We start from the raw sequence: 18,435 nt of genomic DNA on the forward strand, positions 1-18,435 counted from the left end.
ATTAATTTTTACAATTTTGATATAGAATTGTTATATATTTTAAATATAAAACAATGAATAAATAACTTTTTGATGAAAATTCTGATTTCTGTCTGATCTATGTAAGTGGTGAGATTACATGGCTTTCTTCAGAGTTCTTTACTGGTCCAAATGTCTAAAACTCAGAAGATGCGATCTATACGTGGATCTTCTCCTAATTTGATATTTGACCTTGGTCGAGTCATAATATATCTTTTGCTAGTTCTTTTCCTTTTAAAACTGTAGCTTTAGATACTGTTTTTGGGAGAAAGAATGAACATAGCTAAGCGTATTTTAGCCATTCATTTTATGTTGCCCACAGTAGTGTTCCATACAAAGGTTGTTCCTGGGTTCATCTCCCAGCTGTCTTTTGCCAAGGACAGGTTATGTTTTTGGGTTTACTTCTAAAAGGCAATGGTTCCCCTGTCAGTTGTAAAGTATTACAGTAGTGAATATTTTAAAAGATTATGGAAATGGTTTATGATTTCCCACTGTAGAAAACTGTTACTTTTAGCATTTATTTTGATTTTAAATTTCATATTTTAGTAATTATCTGAAGAGAGCGTATTGGTTGAAATAGAGATAATTTTAGGAGCCAGTTCTAGCGGTTCTATCTCTACTGTCATGTCTTCACAGGTGATAGCAAGTGGCTTTAGAAGGTGAAATAAAAGAGACATATATTAAAGAGCAGAAAGACAAGTTATGGTTTTTGTTTGTGGTGACCAGTGAAAGATTTATGTATTTTACAGGTCTGAAACATAAAACTTGGTAATACTTTTTATCAATAATAGTTACAGAGAGTAGGCTAGGAAACATAATTTTGATGTTTTCAAATTTAGAAAACAGTGATGTAAATTTGAATATCTGGTGGAGGTCATCTGTTAGTACCATGTCTCGTAACAGCATTTTAGACTTCTTCCCATTGCGTTCTTCAAAGGTTCAGTTTGCTTTGTAAAAAACCCTAGCTTTTCAAATGAAAAGCAGATAGGTTTGAATTCAGATTTTATTCGTCTCCTGCCCTCACATGAGGATTACATATAAGATAAAGCAATTTAAAAAGTGGAAGTGTTCATATAAAACATTATAGTAGAACTTTCCAGGAATTAGCCTTTGTAGATTAGCCTCTGTGTGGTGATGCCTTAGAGTTGAGAGTATCCTGTGACAAGGCTTTGATGTGTTACTTTAGTATGTGAATTTTCTGGAGTAAGGATGGAAGGTGGGTATTACTTGTGTTGAAATTTACGTTGTAACTGGGGTGCATTATGACCATTTCTGTGTATGCATTTTTGAAGCTCTCCAGCAGCTCTTCACAATCTTTAGTGCGTGTATGAATCCTCTGGGGTTTTTGTTAAAATGCAGATTCTGATTCAGCAGGTCTGGGAAGGCCCTACACTTCTGAAGTGTTCTCCAGGGATGTCGGTGCTGCTGGTCCTTGGACCACACTTTGAGTAGCAAGATTCTAAGAGATGCGCATCCTTGGAGTTCTCCTGTTTGGCTTAAAAATCATGCCCCCACTGTGTCTCAGCATCTTCCTCATCTCAAAAGAAAGTCTCACTAAGTCTAGGTTTGTGCCTTTTTAAAGTTGCCTATTGACAGCCGTGTCTTTCCTTTTTTAAAAAATAGCAAAACACCGAATTGCTCATAAACCTCACTCCAAACCAAAAACTTCAGATATTTTTGAAGCAGATTTTGCAAATGCTGTAAAATCCAAGGATTTGCTTGCTGATGAGGAACTGTGGGCTCGACTTGAAGAACTAGAGGAACGAGAAGAATTGCTGGGTGAACTTGATAGGTACCTAATGGCAAATTATCTTTCCGAGAGAATTTGTTTCTATACACATTTCCTTATTGATCTCTGTCCTCATTAACAAAATAAAATGTGCTCATTGAAGAAAATACAGAAAAGCAATTAAAATATCAATAATCCTACCACCCTAAAATAAGTATTAATTCTCTGGAATGTTTTCTTTTAGGGCTGTGTTCATGCACATGCCCATACATGCGTATGTACAGAAATACTTAAAATCAATATTCTTATTTTTTTGATTATAATAGTTCAGCCATATTTTATATAGTGAATTACTAAGATATACCAGATAATCGATTTACAATAATTATGGATGTTTTATATATTACATTTTAAGTGAAGTATTTTTATACTACAGTCAGGAGAACACTGTATGTTTGAATGACTTGTTAAAAAGAAAAATTTGCTTTGAATTTGTTTGTTCCAAAAAAGTGTTTATCGTTGCTTTCTTTGCAAACTTTTCTGTTTATTGAGCAGGCAATTTGTAATCTGGTCAGCTAGTTACATATATGAAAAACTTTACCAAACTGCTGTTTGAAATACACATTAGCGCTCACTTAGAATTGTCAGAGTGCTCAGTGAAACCTGTTACTATGGGAGTTCTTATATTATTTTGCTTAAATGATGTAGCGTATACAGTAATTAGTTTCTTTGAAAATAACATGAGGCACAAAGGATAGTTTTCCCTGACCATTTCAACTATAAATTCTTAGGTCTTTTTGATTAACTGATACTATTTCACATTTTAAAATCATTTTTGAATCTTGAGATTTTCTTGGTTATGATTTTCTTTCTATTTTTGCATGATGTTATTTTGGTTCTGTTGCATTTTTGGTTTTGTTATTTTTATAAGGTCCTCAAATCCTGTAGAATGAAGCCTGAAAAATGTGCATGTGTGTGTATAAATATAATAATATTCATGTGCATATGTATAAATCCTTTACTTTTAAAAATTACAATACATACTTTAAAATATTCTTGAGTATAGAAATAGATAGAAAATAAGAATGTGTTGATATTCTGAGGCTTTAATTTCTGATCTTTAAATAGAGATACATGCTCTATGAATTTCTTACAAATTTCTGATTGTATTATTTATATTGTATTTATATTGTGCATGGCCACTATCCTGCTTGCAAATGAAAAAAATTTCACCTGCTGTATTCTTTTTATGTTTAAATGACCATAACATACAGAATTAGCATGGGAACTAATGTTTTTTTGTTAATTTATATCAAAACATTTTTATTATCCTAGAATTCTAGATAGAAAATACCCTATTCACTATTTTTAATTTTTACCCATTGAAATGAACAGAATTAGAATATGTAAAATTCTAGTCTATTTGTTTGATCTTGTTAATTTTCCTTTTTTTTTGTTTACTAGTAAGCCTGATACTTTGATTGCAAATGGAGAAGATACGACGTCTTCTGAAGAGGAAAAGGAAGATCAGAAGATAAACGTGAATGTCATGCATCAAGTAACAGACTCTGTTACTCCCAGCAATTGCTGTGAGGATGTTACAAATTCAGAACTGTTCAGTGGTCAAACGAGTAGTCAATTGAACTGTTCAGTGAATGGTTCAAATTCTTATCACAGTAATGAAGAAGAGGATGATGATGACGACGACGACGACGAAGATGATGATGATGGTGATGGAGATAATGAAAATGACCATGATACTTTAGGGGTTGGAGATAATTCTATACCAACAATATATTTTTCGCATACTGTTGAACCTAAGAGGGTTTGTATACTTTTAACTTTACCAACTTTGCATATAATTTGAACATTAAACATCATGTATGATATTCTTTAAAGGAACAGTATTAGCAGTGATTAATATTGTTGATAGTGTCACACAGAAAAACCATCTTTTGCTTCTTGTTCTCACCAATTCATTTAAAAAGAAAAAGGGGAAAAAAAAAACCCTAGATAGTTAGCCATATTGGTCTGTTGTTCTGTGAAGCCACAGTAGAATTTGAATTGTTTGGGGTCTGGAAGGGGATCAGATTTGAGTGGCAACTACTGTAACTCCCTCTATCCTTCATTCAGAGAGTTTTCTTAAGAATTCTAGAATTAATTATATTGTGAGTGTTTTGGTGTACTTAGGATGTTGAAAGTGACTGCATTACTTAAATTTTTAATTATACCAGGTTGTTTGTTCTTTGTGGGCATAAAATGAGTAGGAGCATCATGAGCAAAAAGAAAAGATTCAGGAGGAAGTGAAAGTTAGTTCCTTTTCTGACAAATAAATATAAACGTCTGTGGGTAATCATGACTTTAGAATTTTGGCACTTTAGAGCTGGGGCTACTGTAGAAATCTTCTCATACAGGATTTTTAAGCTTTTCTTTAGTATCAAAAGGCTTTTTGTTCCCTCTCTGCTTTTGGTAGAGTCCGCGTCTTTAAAACAGATCCAAGGGGCCTGCCCAGTGGTGCAGTGGTGAAGTGCTCACGTTCTGCCTCGACGGCCTGGGGTTCTCTGGTTCGGATCCCGGGTGCAGACATGGCACCATTTCGCCAGCCACGCTGTGGCAGGCGTCCCACATATAAAGCAGAGGAAGATGAGCACAGATGTTAGCTCAGGGCCAGTCTTCCTCGGCAAAAAGAGGAGGATTGGCAGCAGATGTTAGCTCAGGGCTAATCTTCCTCAAAAAAAGCATATCAGAGCAGGTTGGTTGTGGTGAGGAAGAATAGGCTACCTGTCCCTCACCCTCCCTCCTCCATGATGCTGCTCTGAGCAGCCACCGGGTGCTCCTCGTTTCCTTTGCTTTCTCAAGGAAACTCGAGGCCTAGGCCACTGTAGAGCTGGTTGGTAATAAGACAGGGACACCTCTGTCCCAGCTTACTGCTCTTTCACTACAATGGGCTCTGCGGGGATTGCCTCTGGCAGGGTTAAGGGCTATGGCATCAATCTTAAGGGTCTGTGATTATTATTAATGAAACATGTTTAAAACATACTTGATATTTCCTGGGCACCTCACATCATTCCTGCTGTAATATGAAGTGAAATAATTATGTGGCTTCTTTTATTTTCTAATACTTCAGACCAAAGGGAACATCTTGTGAATCCTTTGGAAAAAATTGACTGATTAGCCATAAAAAAAAGTTTGTTTTGTGATTTTTTTTTAGGCTTTAAATTTTTTATTTTCGTTTTGATAAAACAGGAGGAATAAATAATATTTGCAGAAATGTTATGAGGACGAGCTGTCATTAATGTGGAAAGTGCGGTATAAATGCCAAGTAGGGATAGAATAACATATTAATTCTCAACAGGGTTGGTTTTTATTTTTTAGTTTGGTTTCTAAAAATTAGAAGTATTTAAAAAATTCTGAATAGTTAAGCGTTAGGTAATATTGCTTCTATGACTTAAATTTTGTGTTCTTGCCAAATATTTCTTTTGGTTAATTGTATTCTTTGTTTTGAAATGCATGATTTAAGCCACAAATTTATATCAAAGTAGTGGGGTGATGTGAAAGCTTATAATAAATCTAGCATTAAGTTTAAATGTATTTTACTTTCTATACAATAATAAAGTCACTGAAGACTAGAATTGGTCATTAAAGAGGATGTAATATAATGCTGTAAAAGTGTGTTAAGGTAAGGACTTTTTAACCTTATCTGATAATGCACATCATTTCAGTGTCAAAAAATTTAAACTGCCTCTCTTACTATTATTTCTTTAATTATAGAGTTCATTTGTTTTAGTTTTGGCCTTGATTTAATATCTCAAAGGGATCTTAATTTTTTGCTGTGAAATTTTTAGGTCCGAATAAATACTGGAAAAAATACCACTTTAAAATTCAGTGAAAAGAAAGAAGAAGCCAAACGTAAAAGAAAAAACAACTCTGGTGGCGGCTCTCCTGCCCAAGAGCTGCCTGCGATCAGGACTCCTGCTGACATTTACAGGTGAGCCTGGCCGGAGCAGCCGACTCCTCCCATCCCTCTTTTGCAGCGAAGGTTCCCAGGAAAAGGTGGTCTGCGGCACAGAAGGCTCTCCCTGTGCGGAGAGCTGTTCTGATGGGGTTGGCTTAGTAGTTGAAAGGCTTTTGTAGGAGCTGCTGAGCCCCCACACCTTCCTAGTCCAGAGCAATTGGAATGTTGCATGATGTTTCTTCCCTGCCTTTGCCAGTGCTTTTAAAACATTTCCAATCCATCCAGTCAGAAGGGTTGTCTGTTAACTTTATAAATGAAAGTGTGTGTTTCCCGGGCTGGGGCAGTGCTTTCTTGCCATAGCTGTGGGGACGCGTGGCATACGGTTCCCCTTTCCACAGAGTGGGAGCGTTTGTTGTGGGGTGTGTTGAGAAAGCTGTCATTTGAAAATACCTGATGTTTTCATGACCCTTATTTGTAAATGGTGAAGCTTGCTAAATGTCTTTTAAGTAGGATTTTGGCCACTCAAGCTCTTGTCACCCAAAACATGCTTATAAATAAAGTGCTGTATTATATTAGACAAAAAAAGTCATCTTTTCCAAAATAGTATAAAGTACATCATTTGAGGCTGTGGAATTAGTGTGATTGTGAAGATTTTAGATATAACTTTGAATAAAACATTTCAGATTAATTTCTCGAAAAGATTTCTAAAAGTGATAAAATTGTCCTCAGTTTATGAGTTACCTGATTGAGTTGTATTTCTTGGGTGTCAGAGTCTTTGTGGATGTCGTGAATGGAGAGTATGTCCCTCGCAAGTCGATCCTGAAGTCCCGCAGCAGAGAGAACAGCGTGTGCAGCGACACCAGTGAGAGCAGCACGGCTGACTTCGACGACAGGCGGGCACTTCTGAGGGGCATCAGCTGCGAAGAGGCCACTTGCAGTGATACTGGTGAGAGCATTCAGGAAGAGGAACAACCAGATCATCATCAAAGGCGACTTCTGCCCTCGTCAGGAACACCTGAGGTGTGTGTGTGTGTGTGTCTTTAACTCTTTCTTTCATGTAGCATCTTTGACCAGTTTCTGTGAGATAAAAAGATTCTGGTAGCTCTATTTCAAAGGGCCATTGAATTCGTTTTCCCTTTTCACATAGTAGCTTTTCAACTCCAAAAATTAACTTTAAAAGAGGCCCTCTTCTCTTTTAAAAATTGCAGCTGCTATATCGCCTAAGTATGGTCTATAAATCATTGATTGTATTGTCCTTAAATTATTTTATATAATTATTTATTGAAGTTAGTCAACTGCATAATAGCATTGTTTATCTTGTAGCTTCTTTAGTTTATACATATATTTAATCTCAGAAGTCATACAACCTAATTAAGTCTAAACTTCGTTTTTTTGATAATTTATAAAAAATTTAATAGTCACTAGCAAACACAATGTAGGTATTATGATATTAAAGTAGTTCAAGTATTTTTTTTGGTAAAAATATTTCCAGTCTTGAAGTTCTATTTCTGTGAAATAGGAATTTTAAAATATCTTAATTAGCACATGTTTTACATTTTTGGCTAGAAAATCATTTAGCAGCTTATTTTATTTTTTCCTTTTAAATAGACTTTATTTTTTAGAGCAGTTTTAGGTTCACAGCAAAACTGAAAGTACAGAGTCCCATATAACCCCTGTCCACCACACGCACACACAACCTCCCCCACTGTCGACATCCCTCACCAGAGAGGTACATTTGTTATAATTGATTAACCTGCGTTGACACATCATTATCACCCAAAGACCATAGTTTACATTAGAGTTTACTCTTGGTGTGGTACATTCTATGGGTTTGGACAAATGTATGAGGATATGTCCCCACCATTGTAGTATCATCGTGAATAGTTTCACTGCCTTAAAAGTCTCCTGTGCTCTGTTTATTCATCCCTCCCTACCCCCATCCCCTGGCAACCACTGACTTTTTTACTGCCTTTTCCAGAATGTCATATAGTTGGAATCCTAAAGTTTGTAACCTTTTCAGATTGGCTTCTTTCACTAAGTAATATGCATTTAAAGTTCTTGCATGTCTTTTCATGGCTTGATGGCATATTTTTTCCACAACCCCCAGTCCCTGGCGACCGCTTTTCTACTTTCCATTTCTGTGATGGTGAGTTTTTTCTTTTTTTAGATTCCACATATAAATGATGCCATACAGTATTTGTCTTTCTCTGCCATGCTTGTTTCACTTAGCATAATGCCCTCTAGTTTCATCCACATTGTCGCAAATGACAAGATTTCCTTCTTTTTTAAGGCTGAATAATATTCCATTATGTTTATATACTACATTTTCTTTATCCATTTATCTGTTAATTGACACTTAGATTGTTTCTGTACCTCAGCTATTGTGAATAATGCTAGCAGCTTATTTTAAATAAATTACCACTAAACCAGACTATAGTCATTTTATGATAGTTCAAATGGCAGATTATACTTTCTGTTTTACATGCCTTGATTGAGTTAAAGAAAAAAAATACGTACACTGTAGATAATTGTCTGAAGTCCTTCTATGTTTTGGCCTGTGCCAGTGAAATTTTTAACTTTATGTAAAAAGATATATAAAGATATATCTTTGGTTATATTTCTAACATTTTGTACACATTACTTTTGTTCCAGTTAAACATACAATTGACCCAATTAAGTCCAGCAAACATCCAGTTGAAATTAAAGAATTATTTTTTTGTGAAGCCTATGATTTCCATCATTGAATTAATTATATTGAAGTTTGAGGCGCTTATTTCTAGTGGTATCAGCACTTTCATTTGTCACTTTCCACTGATCTCTTAAATAAAATTGAGGCGAGATCCAATGAAATACTCAAATAATTGTGTAAGTGAACACCATCTATGAGATGTCACCCTTGCTGAAACTGGACCTGAACTGTTGGCCAGCAGGCTCCATGGTCACCATAGGATGCTCGTTCATCAGCTGATGGTTGACCCCCGATAGCATTTTTTATTTTAGTGCATTATTTTTCATCGTCTAGACATAAATGGAATGTATGAAAGTTGAGGGCCTTTTATTAACACATTTCTGTTTAATCTCAGATAGAACATGTATTTCACATTTTGTTTTCTTGCATGTGTACTATAAAAATCTACTTATACTTGGTGGTGTAATTAAGATATATTTTAATGTTACTTGATGTCTCTGAACAATTTATATTTTGATGTTGGAGTTTTTGTCTGTTTTCTAAAAATCTTATGAATTCACTTTTAATGAAAAAAATGTGTAATTGACGAATACAAGATAAAGATTTTGTGGGCATTTTATTACCATAATTTGACTTTTGTCTTCTAGGCTTTTTCTGGAACTGTAATAGAAAAAGAATTTTTATCGCCCTCCTTAACACCACACCCAGCCATGGCTCATCCTGTGCTACCCACCATTCCAGAACGAAAAGAAGTTCTATCTGAAGTACCAGAAGAAACTACCAAGAGGGTTTCAAAGTTCAGAGCTGCCAGATTGCAGCAAAAAAACTAGAGCCTGCCTAGGAAATGGGAGTTTACGCCCCAAAACCTAGTTTTGCATTTCTTTAGAATATATATATAGCAAAACGTGTTACATGTAGTTTGAAATAAGGCATCATGAGTTTATTTGGCAGCAAGTTCTCTTACTCTCATCAGTGATATTAAAAAAAGTCAAAGTAAATGTTTGAATACTTTCATATCCAGCTGCTTGTGTTAATTCTCTGAATACTGTCAACACTCTTGTCTGAGTTTGCCATAGGATGCAGTGGGAGCATTTTGAAATATTTTTCAAAGAATACTGTTCATATGTATTGTTTTTGTGTTTCAAACGAAATGGAGGCAGTTTTGTACCAGCTGTGATGTTGTGCATACCATATGGACCATTTTAAACAAACTTTTAAAATTTCAAATAGATTCAACAATTATATTACTTGCTTTAGCATTTTAAGGGCACTTTAAAAGAATCTACTTCGTGTAGGTTTTACAGCTGGGTGGCTATTTAAAAAACCTCTCCCCTTTGACTGTCATTCTGTAATCTCTAAGGCAGAAAGCTACATGTACCCTATTGGAAAGTTTCTTTGCTTGGAAGAATGGTATTTTGTAAAACATTTTTTTCAAGTAAAAATTTTATGAAACTTGGTCTCTAAAATGTTGTGGACTTTATGATTCAGAATCGAATATAGAAATGTCTTTGATTCACATATATGCTACATGCACCACACAGTGGATCCTCGAATTGTTGTAAATCCATAGGCAATTTTTCTCCCCTAGTGTGTGCAGTTGTAACTGGCACCATATTTTTGGAGAGAAGGAAAGGTGGTCTAGATGCTAAAAAAAATTTGAATTTTTAACTAAGAAATTTTATGTTTTCATCTTCCCAACATTTTCGTTCTCTAAGGCTACTTTCCTACTAGTAAATAGTTGAAATCATGTTACTTGTGGCAAAACTCCTTAAAATAAAGAGAGTTTATTCTAATGTTGAAAATTATACTGCAAGTGTTAATCATTAGCTTGATGCGTGCTAAAAGGTAGCTTTTAAAGAGCATTCTGCATTGGTACTAAAATAAGCCATCAATGCCAGTCCACCCTCTATTCGTGGCTAAATACTTAAAGGTTATTTATAGCTTCTTTAATGAATTCTTGCTTAAACAAAGTGAAATTATGTCCTAGAAAAGTAGAAGCTATTTTAACTAGAACAGCACACTAAAAGTTTTATGAATATGTATTTTAGTAATAAGGAGGTGAGCCTGAATCCCCACAAGTTAATGGATAATTCAGAAAAGAGGACTGATTTTGAAGCATCTCCTAAAAATGAAGATTTGTTCTTTAGTAAACTTTTATCAACTGTGCATATATTTTTAGTTAAAAACTGTTTTTCTCTCAGCCCATCCCTCACAGAAAACAAACCCTAGCAAACCAAGAATACAGTTCTATCCACACCAAGGAGCCCTCGACTCCAGCTGCTGTTCCAGGGAGCCTTTCTGTGCCAGATTTCCCTGAGACACACTTTGTGTGAGACTGTCGTGGTATTGTTGACAGACGTGTATTTCAAGAGTACTGTCATTAAATCCTTTCTCATGTCCATGAACTTCGCTCTGAGCCTGTCGTCGTTAATGTAGTTTATGTTACATCTTGCAGATAGATGTTGCCTCGTAGAACAAGATGGTGGTAGAAGCAAAGATGAAGTGTTAGAGAACATGTTCCTGTGTTCTGAAGCCCAGATGAAGTAGTGTTGCCCCATTTGATAGCTTCAGTCTTAGAGGTTCAAATTGGAACTTAACATTACAGCTTTATTTTTCGTATTAAATTCAAGTTTCAATGGGATAAAATGAAGCTGATCTTAAAGTGTTCTCTTTTAAACTATTGTAAAATAGAACAGCAGACTGTAGATTTTTTTTAACTTTTTATTTTGAACTAATTTTTGACTACAGAAAAATTGCAAAAAATAATAGAGTTCCCATATACCCCCTCATCCAACTTTCCCTGATATTATAACATCTTGTATAACCATAATACAGTTATTAAAACCAGGAAATGTACATTGGTGTGATACTCTTAACTAATCTACAGCTCTTTCTTGAATTTTGCCAGCGTTTTCACTAAGTGTTCTTTGTCTGTTTCGGCATCCTGCCTTGCATTTGTTGTTGTTGCTTAGTCTCCTCCCATCTCTGACAGCTCCTTATTTTTCCTTGTCTTTTATGATTTTGACATCTTTGAAGAGTACTAGTCAGGTATTTTGTAGGATGATCCTCAGTTTGGTTTTGTCTGATGTACTCCCGTGATTAGGATGAGATTTTGCATTTTTGGCAAGAATCCCAGAGAACTGCATCATATCAAGAGGTTCCTATCAGAGATGCATTCTAGTATGTTGTTTCAAGAGATCCATAATTCTGATATGTTAACCTCGATCACTTGGGTGAAATGATGTCTGCCAGGTTTCTCCACTATCAAGTTACTCTCTTTTCATTTGTAGTTAATGAATACCTTGGAGGAAGGACCTTGAGGCAGATAGTTTTTTTCTTCTCAAATTTAAGCCCACTAATTTTTGCATTTGGTGGATATTGTCTGCAACAGTTACTACTGTAGTATTTGCCTAATGGTGGTTTTCTGTTTTGCCCATCTGCATTTATTTCTTAGAATTCTTTTGTAATGTAAAACCGTGCCAGGGGCCTGCCCCACGGTGTAGTGGTTGAGTTTGGCACGCTCCACTTCGGTGGCCCTGGTTTGTAGGTTCGGATCCAAGCCACAGACCTACACTACTTGTCAGCCATGCTCTGGTGGTGGCCCACATACAAGACAGAGGAAGATTGGCACAGATGTCAGCTCAGGGCTAATCTTCACACACAAAAAAGGCTGTGCCATTCCCCCTGCCCACCTCGTTTATTATTTTATTTGAGTATATCAGTGTGGACTCACATAGTTAATTTATTCTCTAGGTCAAAATCCAGTTATTGTGTGGTTTGCTCAAGCTGTTCCACCTTTGACCATTAAGAGCTACTTTGAGTTGCCTCCTGAATTCTTTCAACAAGTACCCATCCTTTGTTGAACACACTTTCTTTCTGACGCCATGAAATATTACAGGTTTACCTTGTGTTTTTCCTGCCCCAGCCTTGGAATCATCACTTCTCCAAAGAGCCCTTCTTCCTTTTATTGTAGAATGGTGTTTAAAAACCAACGTCTTATGTAGGCGTGTGTATTGCCTTTGGGGTGTCACTGCCCTTAGGCCTTCTCAGCAGGTGGAGCTGGGAAACTACGTGTCCTACCCAGGGCACTCGTCTGTATTTATGTGTTTGTTGATGTATATTTAAAAAGACCACTTTGTGCTGATACTTCTGGTTCCAGTCTAACACCACAGGATTCATTTACATTTTTCCTTATTTGTGAGTTCTTTCTCCGAGAGTGAGAAACCTGGCTCTTATCTACAATGTATTTACTTATTTTTTTTTAAAATCTAGTACACATAAAAGTAATTTCAGAGTACTAATCCTGACCCCCAGGAGAAAGATTTATTAACTGTGTAGCGCTATGTACGTTCAGTTCTTTTTCTTTAGCCTGTAGCAGTCAAGAAACTTTTCCAAAGTTCTTTTCTTTCCCACCCCCTTCATGGTTGTTACTCATTTGTAATATGGTTATGTTCATTTGTTACTGTTTGTGTTCCATTTTGGATTCTGTCTGCATCCTGCGTGGTTTTAATGGTTTCTTAGGGGGTAGGTGAAGGGTATGTGAAACATTAATGTGGTTCTGAGAGTCACAGCTGTGTAAAAACACAGAGAAGTGAACACAGAGAAGTGTCACTTCCTCCTTGTTTCCTGCTGCCCTACTCCCATTCCCATCTTCTGTCTACCACTGCTCCACCTGCCCAGTGTCAGTAACCAATTATTATTTTCTGGTTTAACCTCTTTCTATTTCTTTTGTGCAAATAGATACATGTGTATTTTCTTATATTCCTTTCTTTCTTAGATGATGGATGACATGTAACATCTCCATTGCACTTTAATTTTTTCCAATTGTTAGTATGCCCTGGTGATTGTTCTAAATCAGTTTATGGAGATGTTCCTCTTTTTATGTTTTATTTTTTTACAGAGAGAGACAGTATTCACTTGTGTAGATGTAGCATAGTTTATTCAGCCGCTTTCCTATTTATGGGCATTTAGGTTTCCGATATTTTGCAATTACAAATGATACAATGAATAACTTTGGTGTATATGTATTTTTGTATCGTTGGACGCGTATCTTCAGGGTAGATTCTTAGAGGTAGGATTAGTGGGCCATCTGCACAATTAGCATATATTTCTTTTAAAGGCAGTAAAGTCTTTTTAAATGTATTTGTTCTCTTATTAAGGACGTGGTTTAACTCATACTTGTGTATCTACATTTCATTGATGATTTTTTGTTAATGACTTTGGGACATTATAGTGTCCTAAACGGACTTCAAAATCATTAAGGAATATTAAGTATAGTGATTATGTTCATTTTGCTATACTGGGATTTTTTTCTTTTTTAGAAATTGCTCGTGCATGTGAGAGCTTTCCATTCATTGGAGTATTTCCAATTTATAAAATAAAGATACTTCATTGTATTAGAATTTATTTTTCTCCTCCCTAAGAAACAGCTTTTCGGGGATGCTAATCTTTATCTGTGTATTCTTTTGGTGAGTGGCGTATAGGCTTTCAATTAAATGCCTGTTAGATGAATTCCTCTACTACAATAAATATTTATAGTTATGTTTAATCCTTGGGTCAGTATTGGCAAGTTTTTTTTTTAAGATTTTATTATTTCCTTTTTTCTCCCCAACACCCCCGGTACATAGTTGTATATTCTTCGTTGTGGATTCTTCTAGTTGTGGTATGTGGGACGCTGCCTCAGCGTGGTTTGATGAGCAGTGCCATGTTCGCGCCCAGGATTCGAACCAACGAAACACTGGGCCGCCTGCAGCGGAGCGCACGAACTTAACCACTCGGCCACGGGGCCAGCCCCCAGTATTGGCAAGTTTTTACATTTTAAAATGGTTTCTCAGTTATTTAAATTTCATTTTAGGGGGACTTCATTTAGAATATGAAGTTTTTGCAGTTCCACTAATAACCAATGAATCATAAAGATTTAAATAATATTTTTGAGTGCTTACTATGTGTTAAGCATTTTCTATGTACTTTATATGGATTATTTCATTTGATGCTCACAGCAACCCACTGAGGTAGGTACTGTTTTTTCAATCTTCTACACCCCCCACCCCCCATTTTAGAGATGATGAAACAAACTCAGAGGTGAAGCACCATTTTAAGCCACACGACTGGAGGCATGCCTTGTTTTATTGCACTTTGCTTTATTGTACTTCTCAGATACTGTTTTTTTTTTTTGCAAGACCCTCCATTAGCAAAAAGATTGACTTGCTGAAGGCTCAGATGATGGTTAGCACTTTTTGGCAATAAAATATTTTTAAATTAAGGTATATGCATTGTTTTTTGATGCGCACTTAATAGGCTATAGTATAAACATAACTTTCATATGCACTGCCAAACCAGAAAATTCGTATGACTTGCTTGTTGTGATACTCACTTTATTGCTGTGGTCTGGAACGCAACCTCCGTGTCTCCGATGTAAGCCTGCGTTAAGTGGTGGAATTGTGATTTACACCCAGGCAACCTTGCTGCAGAATCAGCACCCTTAATACATTTTACCTGACATTTAAATTGTCCTCTAAACAAGAGCACATAGCTAGTAAGGAAATGTGTGATATGTATAATGTCTTTATAATCTTGCATATTCATCATGAGGTCACCTTTTTAAAAACCTGAATTGGAAACTTTTTTTTTTTTTTTTATCAAAGATTGGCACCTGAGCTGACAAGTGTTGCCAATCTTCTCTCCCCGTCCTCCCCGCCCCACCAAATCCCCTGAGTACACAGTTGCCTATTGTAGTTGTGTGTCCCTCTAGTCGTGGCATGGGGCAAGCCGCTTTAGCATGGCCTGATGAGCAATGCCATGTCCGTGCCCAGGATCTGAACCGGCGAAACCCTGGGCCACCAAAGCAGAGCTCACGAACTTAACCACTCCGCCACGGGCCAGCTTCCGCTGTTTTGTTTCTTAAACCTTCCCCATTAAGAGAATTCATTTTGACTTGGAATGGAGGTGGAGTTTCAGTGATGGTGTTTGGCTGTATGCATGAAAGAAAGGAGTGTGCGGATGGAGAGGAATAGAAGAGAAGTATCAGTGTAACAGTGTTCCATTGCAAAACTACTCATTTTTTAATATGAATTTAGGCTTTATGTGCATTTAAGTGTAGAATTGGTATGTTCATAATCCAGTGGCCTCATAGTGACCCTCTGTATCCCTAATGATGATGTTTTTGCCTTGAACCATCTTGAATAACATTAATATACTAGTTAAGTATTTTCCTGGTATAACAATTTCCATCTTGTGTGTGTGTGATATCTTTCTGTGTTGTCTTTATGTGTGTGCATACATGTACATAATAGTAATATTGTTACTGTAAGCCGTTTTTGAACTACTCTGACAGTGTCCTGTGACTGTCAGGTTTAGTCTAATTTATTGTAGTTACTCTTATCGGGACTTCTTCTGTTTTGGGCATTTTGCCCGGCTTGTTTATTGCCTCTCCTTCCCCCATACTACTGTTTGGATTAAGTGCTTTTTATTTTCCTGTTCTCTCCATTGATTTGCAAGTTATATACTTGCTTCATTTTAGTTTTAGTTTTTTTTTTTTTTATAAAGATTTTATTTTTCCTTTTCCTCCCCAAAGCCCCCCGGTACATAGTTGTATAGTTTTAGTTGTGGGTTCTTCTGGTTGTGGCATGTGGGACGCCGCCTCAGCATGGCTTGATGAGCCGTGCCCTGTCTGCGCCCAGGATCTGAACCAGTGAAACCCTGGGCCACCAAAGCGGAGCACACGAACTTAACCACTCGGCCACAGGGCTGTCCCCTACATTTTAGTTTTTTTGACACTTTCCTATAAAATGTGCACTTTCTTATAGCCACTGTTTTCCCAGCAGTATTGTGATCCTGCTAGTGTTTGCAGTATTTTGGTTCCATTTTTTTCTATCAGCTTTACTGAGGTGTAATTTACCTACTTTTAAGTGTGCAATTTAAGGGGTTTTAGTAGGTTTCAAGTTGTGCCACTGTCACCACAACCTAGTTTTAGAACTGGCTTTTCCATCCTGCTAAAAATTTAGGTCCCTGTGCCCATTTACAGGCAATTTCCATTCCTATCCCAGCCTCAGGCAACCATTCGTTTGCTTTCTCATAGAGATTTTCCTTTTCTGGACAGTTGCTGTAGATGGAATCTTCTGCATCTGTCTTTCAATTAGGGCTTCTTCAGGTGAGGCTTTTGAGCCAATCTGTGTTGTATTATGCATCAGTAGTTGTTGCTTCTTCCTGCTGCATAGTACTCCATTGTATGGATGTACCACACTTTGTTTACTCATCCACTAGGTGATAAACATTTAGATTGTCCATTTGGGGGCGAGTGAATAATACTGCTGTGAACATTCATATGCAAAGATACCTAGGAGTGGAATTGCTGCATCAGATGGTGAATTTAGGTTTAACTTTTTAAGAGACTGCACAGTTTTCTGAACTGGCTGTGTAATTTTACACTCTCACCACCAGTGTACAAGGTTTCCAGATTCTGAACATCCCTGGTAACACTGTTAGCATCTTCTTTTTTCATTACAGCCTTTCTGTGGCTATGAAGCACTCTCTCATCCTTTTAATTTTGCATTTCTCTAGTGACTAATGGTGTTGAATACTTTTTCACGTTATTATTAGCTGTGTGTATATCTTCTTTGAAATGTCTATTCAAATCTGTTGCTCAACTTTTAATTGGGTTCTTTTTCTTACTGAGTTATAAGAGTTCTTTACATATTCCTAAGTCCTTTATTGGATTTCTGATTTGCAAATATTTTCTCTAAGTCTGTGGCTTGTCTTTGATTTTTTAAATGGTATCTTTTGAAGCACAAAGTCTTTAGTTTTGATGAAGTCTAACTCATGTTTTTTCTTTTATGGCTTGTGCTTTTTGGTGTTTTACCTAAGAACTCTGACTAACCCAAAGTCACAAGGATTTTTCTCCTATGTTTTCTTCTAGAAGTTTGATAGTCTTAGCTCTTAGAGTTAGGGCTATGATCTATTCTGAGTTAATTTTTGTGTATGGTGTGATGCAAGTGTCTAAATTCAATTGGATACCCACTTGTCCCAGAACCATTTGTTGAAAAGATTGTCCTTTTTACGATGAATTATTTTGGTACCTTTTTTTGAAAATTGGTTGGTTATAAGTGTAAAGTTGTTTGTTTCTTTGTGTAATTCCAATTGTGTTTCATCTGTTTGTCTATCTTTATACCAGTACCAAATGGTCTTAATGTACTGTGGCTTTATAATAAACTTTCCAATAGGGAACATTTAAGACCTCTAGCTTTGTTCTTTTTCAAAATGATTTTGGCTATTCTGGATCCTTTGCGTTTCCATGTAAATTTTAGGATCATCTTACCCACTTCTGGAAGAATGCCCGTTGGGATTTTTATAGGGATTGTGTTGAATCTATAGATGAATTTGGGGGAGAGTTGCCGTGTTGAGTCTTCTAATCCAGGAACATTGAATTTTTCTTCATTTGTTTGGATTCTCCTTAATTCTCTCAGCAATGTGTTGTAGTTTTCAGTGTACAATTCTTACACTTCTTTTGTTAAATTTATTCTTAAATATTTTATTCTTTTTGATGCTATTGTGAATGAATTGCTTCCTGAATGTCATTTTCTAATTGTTCATTGCTAGTAGATAGAGATGCAGTTGACTGTTCTGTATTGTCTGTATATCCTGCAAGTTTCCTGACTTAGTTATTAATTTTTGTCAGAGGAAGGGGGGTGTGTGTGTTTGTGTGCATATGTGTGTCTGTATTCCTTAGGATTTGCTACATACAGGATCACGTTATTTGGAAGAGAGTTTCACTTCGTTCTTTCGAATCTGGGTTCCTTTTCTTTTCTTAACTGATTGCTCTAGGTAGAATCTCTAGTGCAATGCTGAAGAGAAATGGTAAGAATCGACATCCTTGCCTTCTTTCTGGTCTTAGGGAGAAGATATTCGGTCTTTCACCATGAAGTGTGATGTTGGCTGTAGGTTTTTCATAGATAACTTTTTATTAGGTTGAGGAAAATTCCTTTTATTCCTGGTTTGTTGAGTTTCCCATCACGAATGAAGCTGGATTTTGTCAAAGGGTTTTCTGCA

The 18,435-nt window shown here is 36.3% G+C and overlaps 1 protein-coding gene across 14 annotated transcripts in view; it reads left to right on the forward strand.

The window, feature by feature from the left end:
- URI1 (URI1 prefoldin like chaperone) overlaps positions 1-9,857 on the forward strand; it is an 83,363-nt gene extending 73,506 nt beyond the window's left edge. For all 14 annotated transcript variants that reach the window (XM_008528297.2, XM_070632512.1, XM_070632515.1 and 11 more), the window contains 5 exons: positions 1,642-1,810; positions 3,212-3,572; positions 5,593-5,735; positions 6,473-6,722; positions 9,039-9,857. In XM_008528297.2, the coding sequence (XP_008526519.2) occupies positions 1,642-1,810; positions 3,212-3,572; positions 5,593-5,735; positions 6,473-6,722; positions 9,039-9,221 (1,106 nt within the window). In that variant the 3' untranslated portion in view covers positions 9,222-9,857. The remainder of the gene's footprint in view (positions 1-1,641; positions 1,811-3,211; positions 3,573-5,592; positions 5,736-6,472; positions 6,723-9,038) is intronic.
- The last annotated feature ends 8,578 nt before the right edge of the window (positions 9,858-18,435 follow it).

Source organism: Equus przewalskii, chromosome 9 (genome assembly GCF_037783145.1).
Source record: "Equus przewalskii isolate Varuska chromosome 9, EquPr2, whole genome shotgun sequence".
Classification (NCBI taxonomy): Eukaryota; Metazoa; Chordata; class Mammalia; order Perissodactyla; family Equidae; genus Equus; species Equus przewalskii.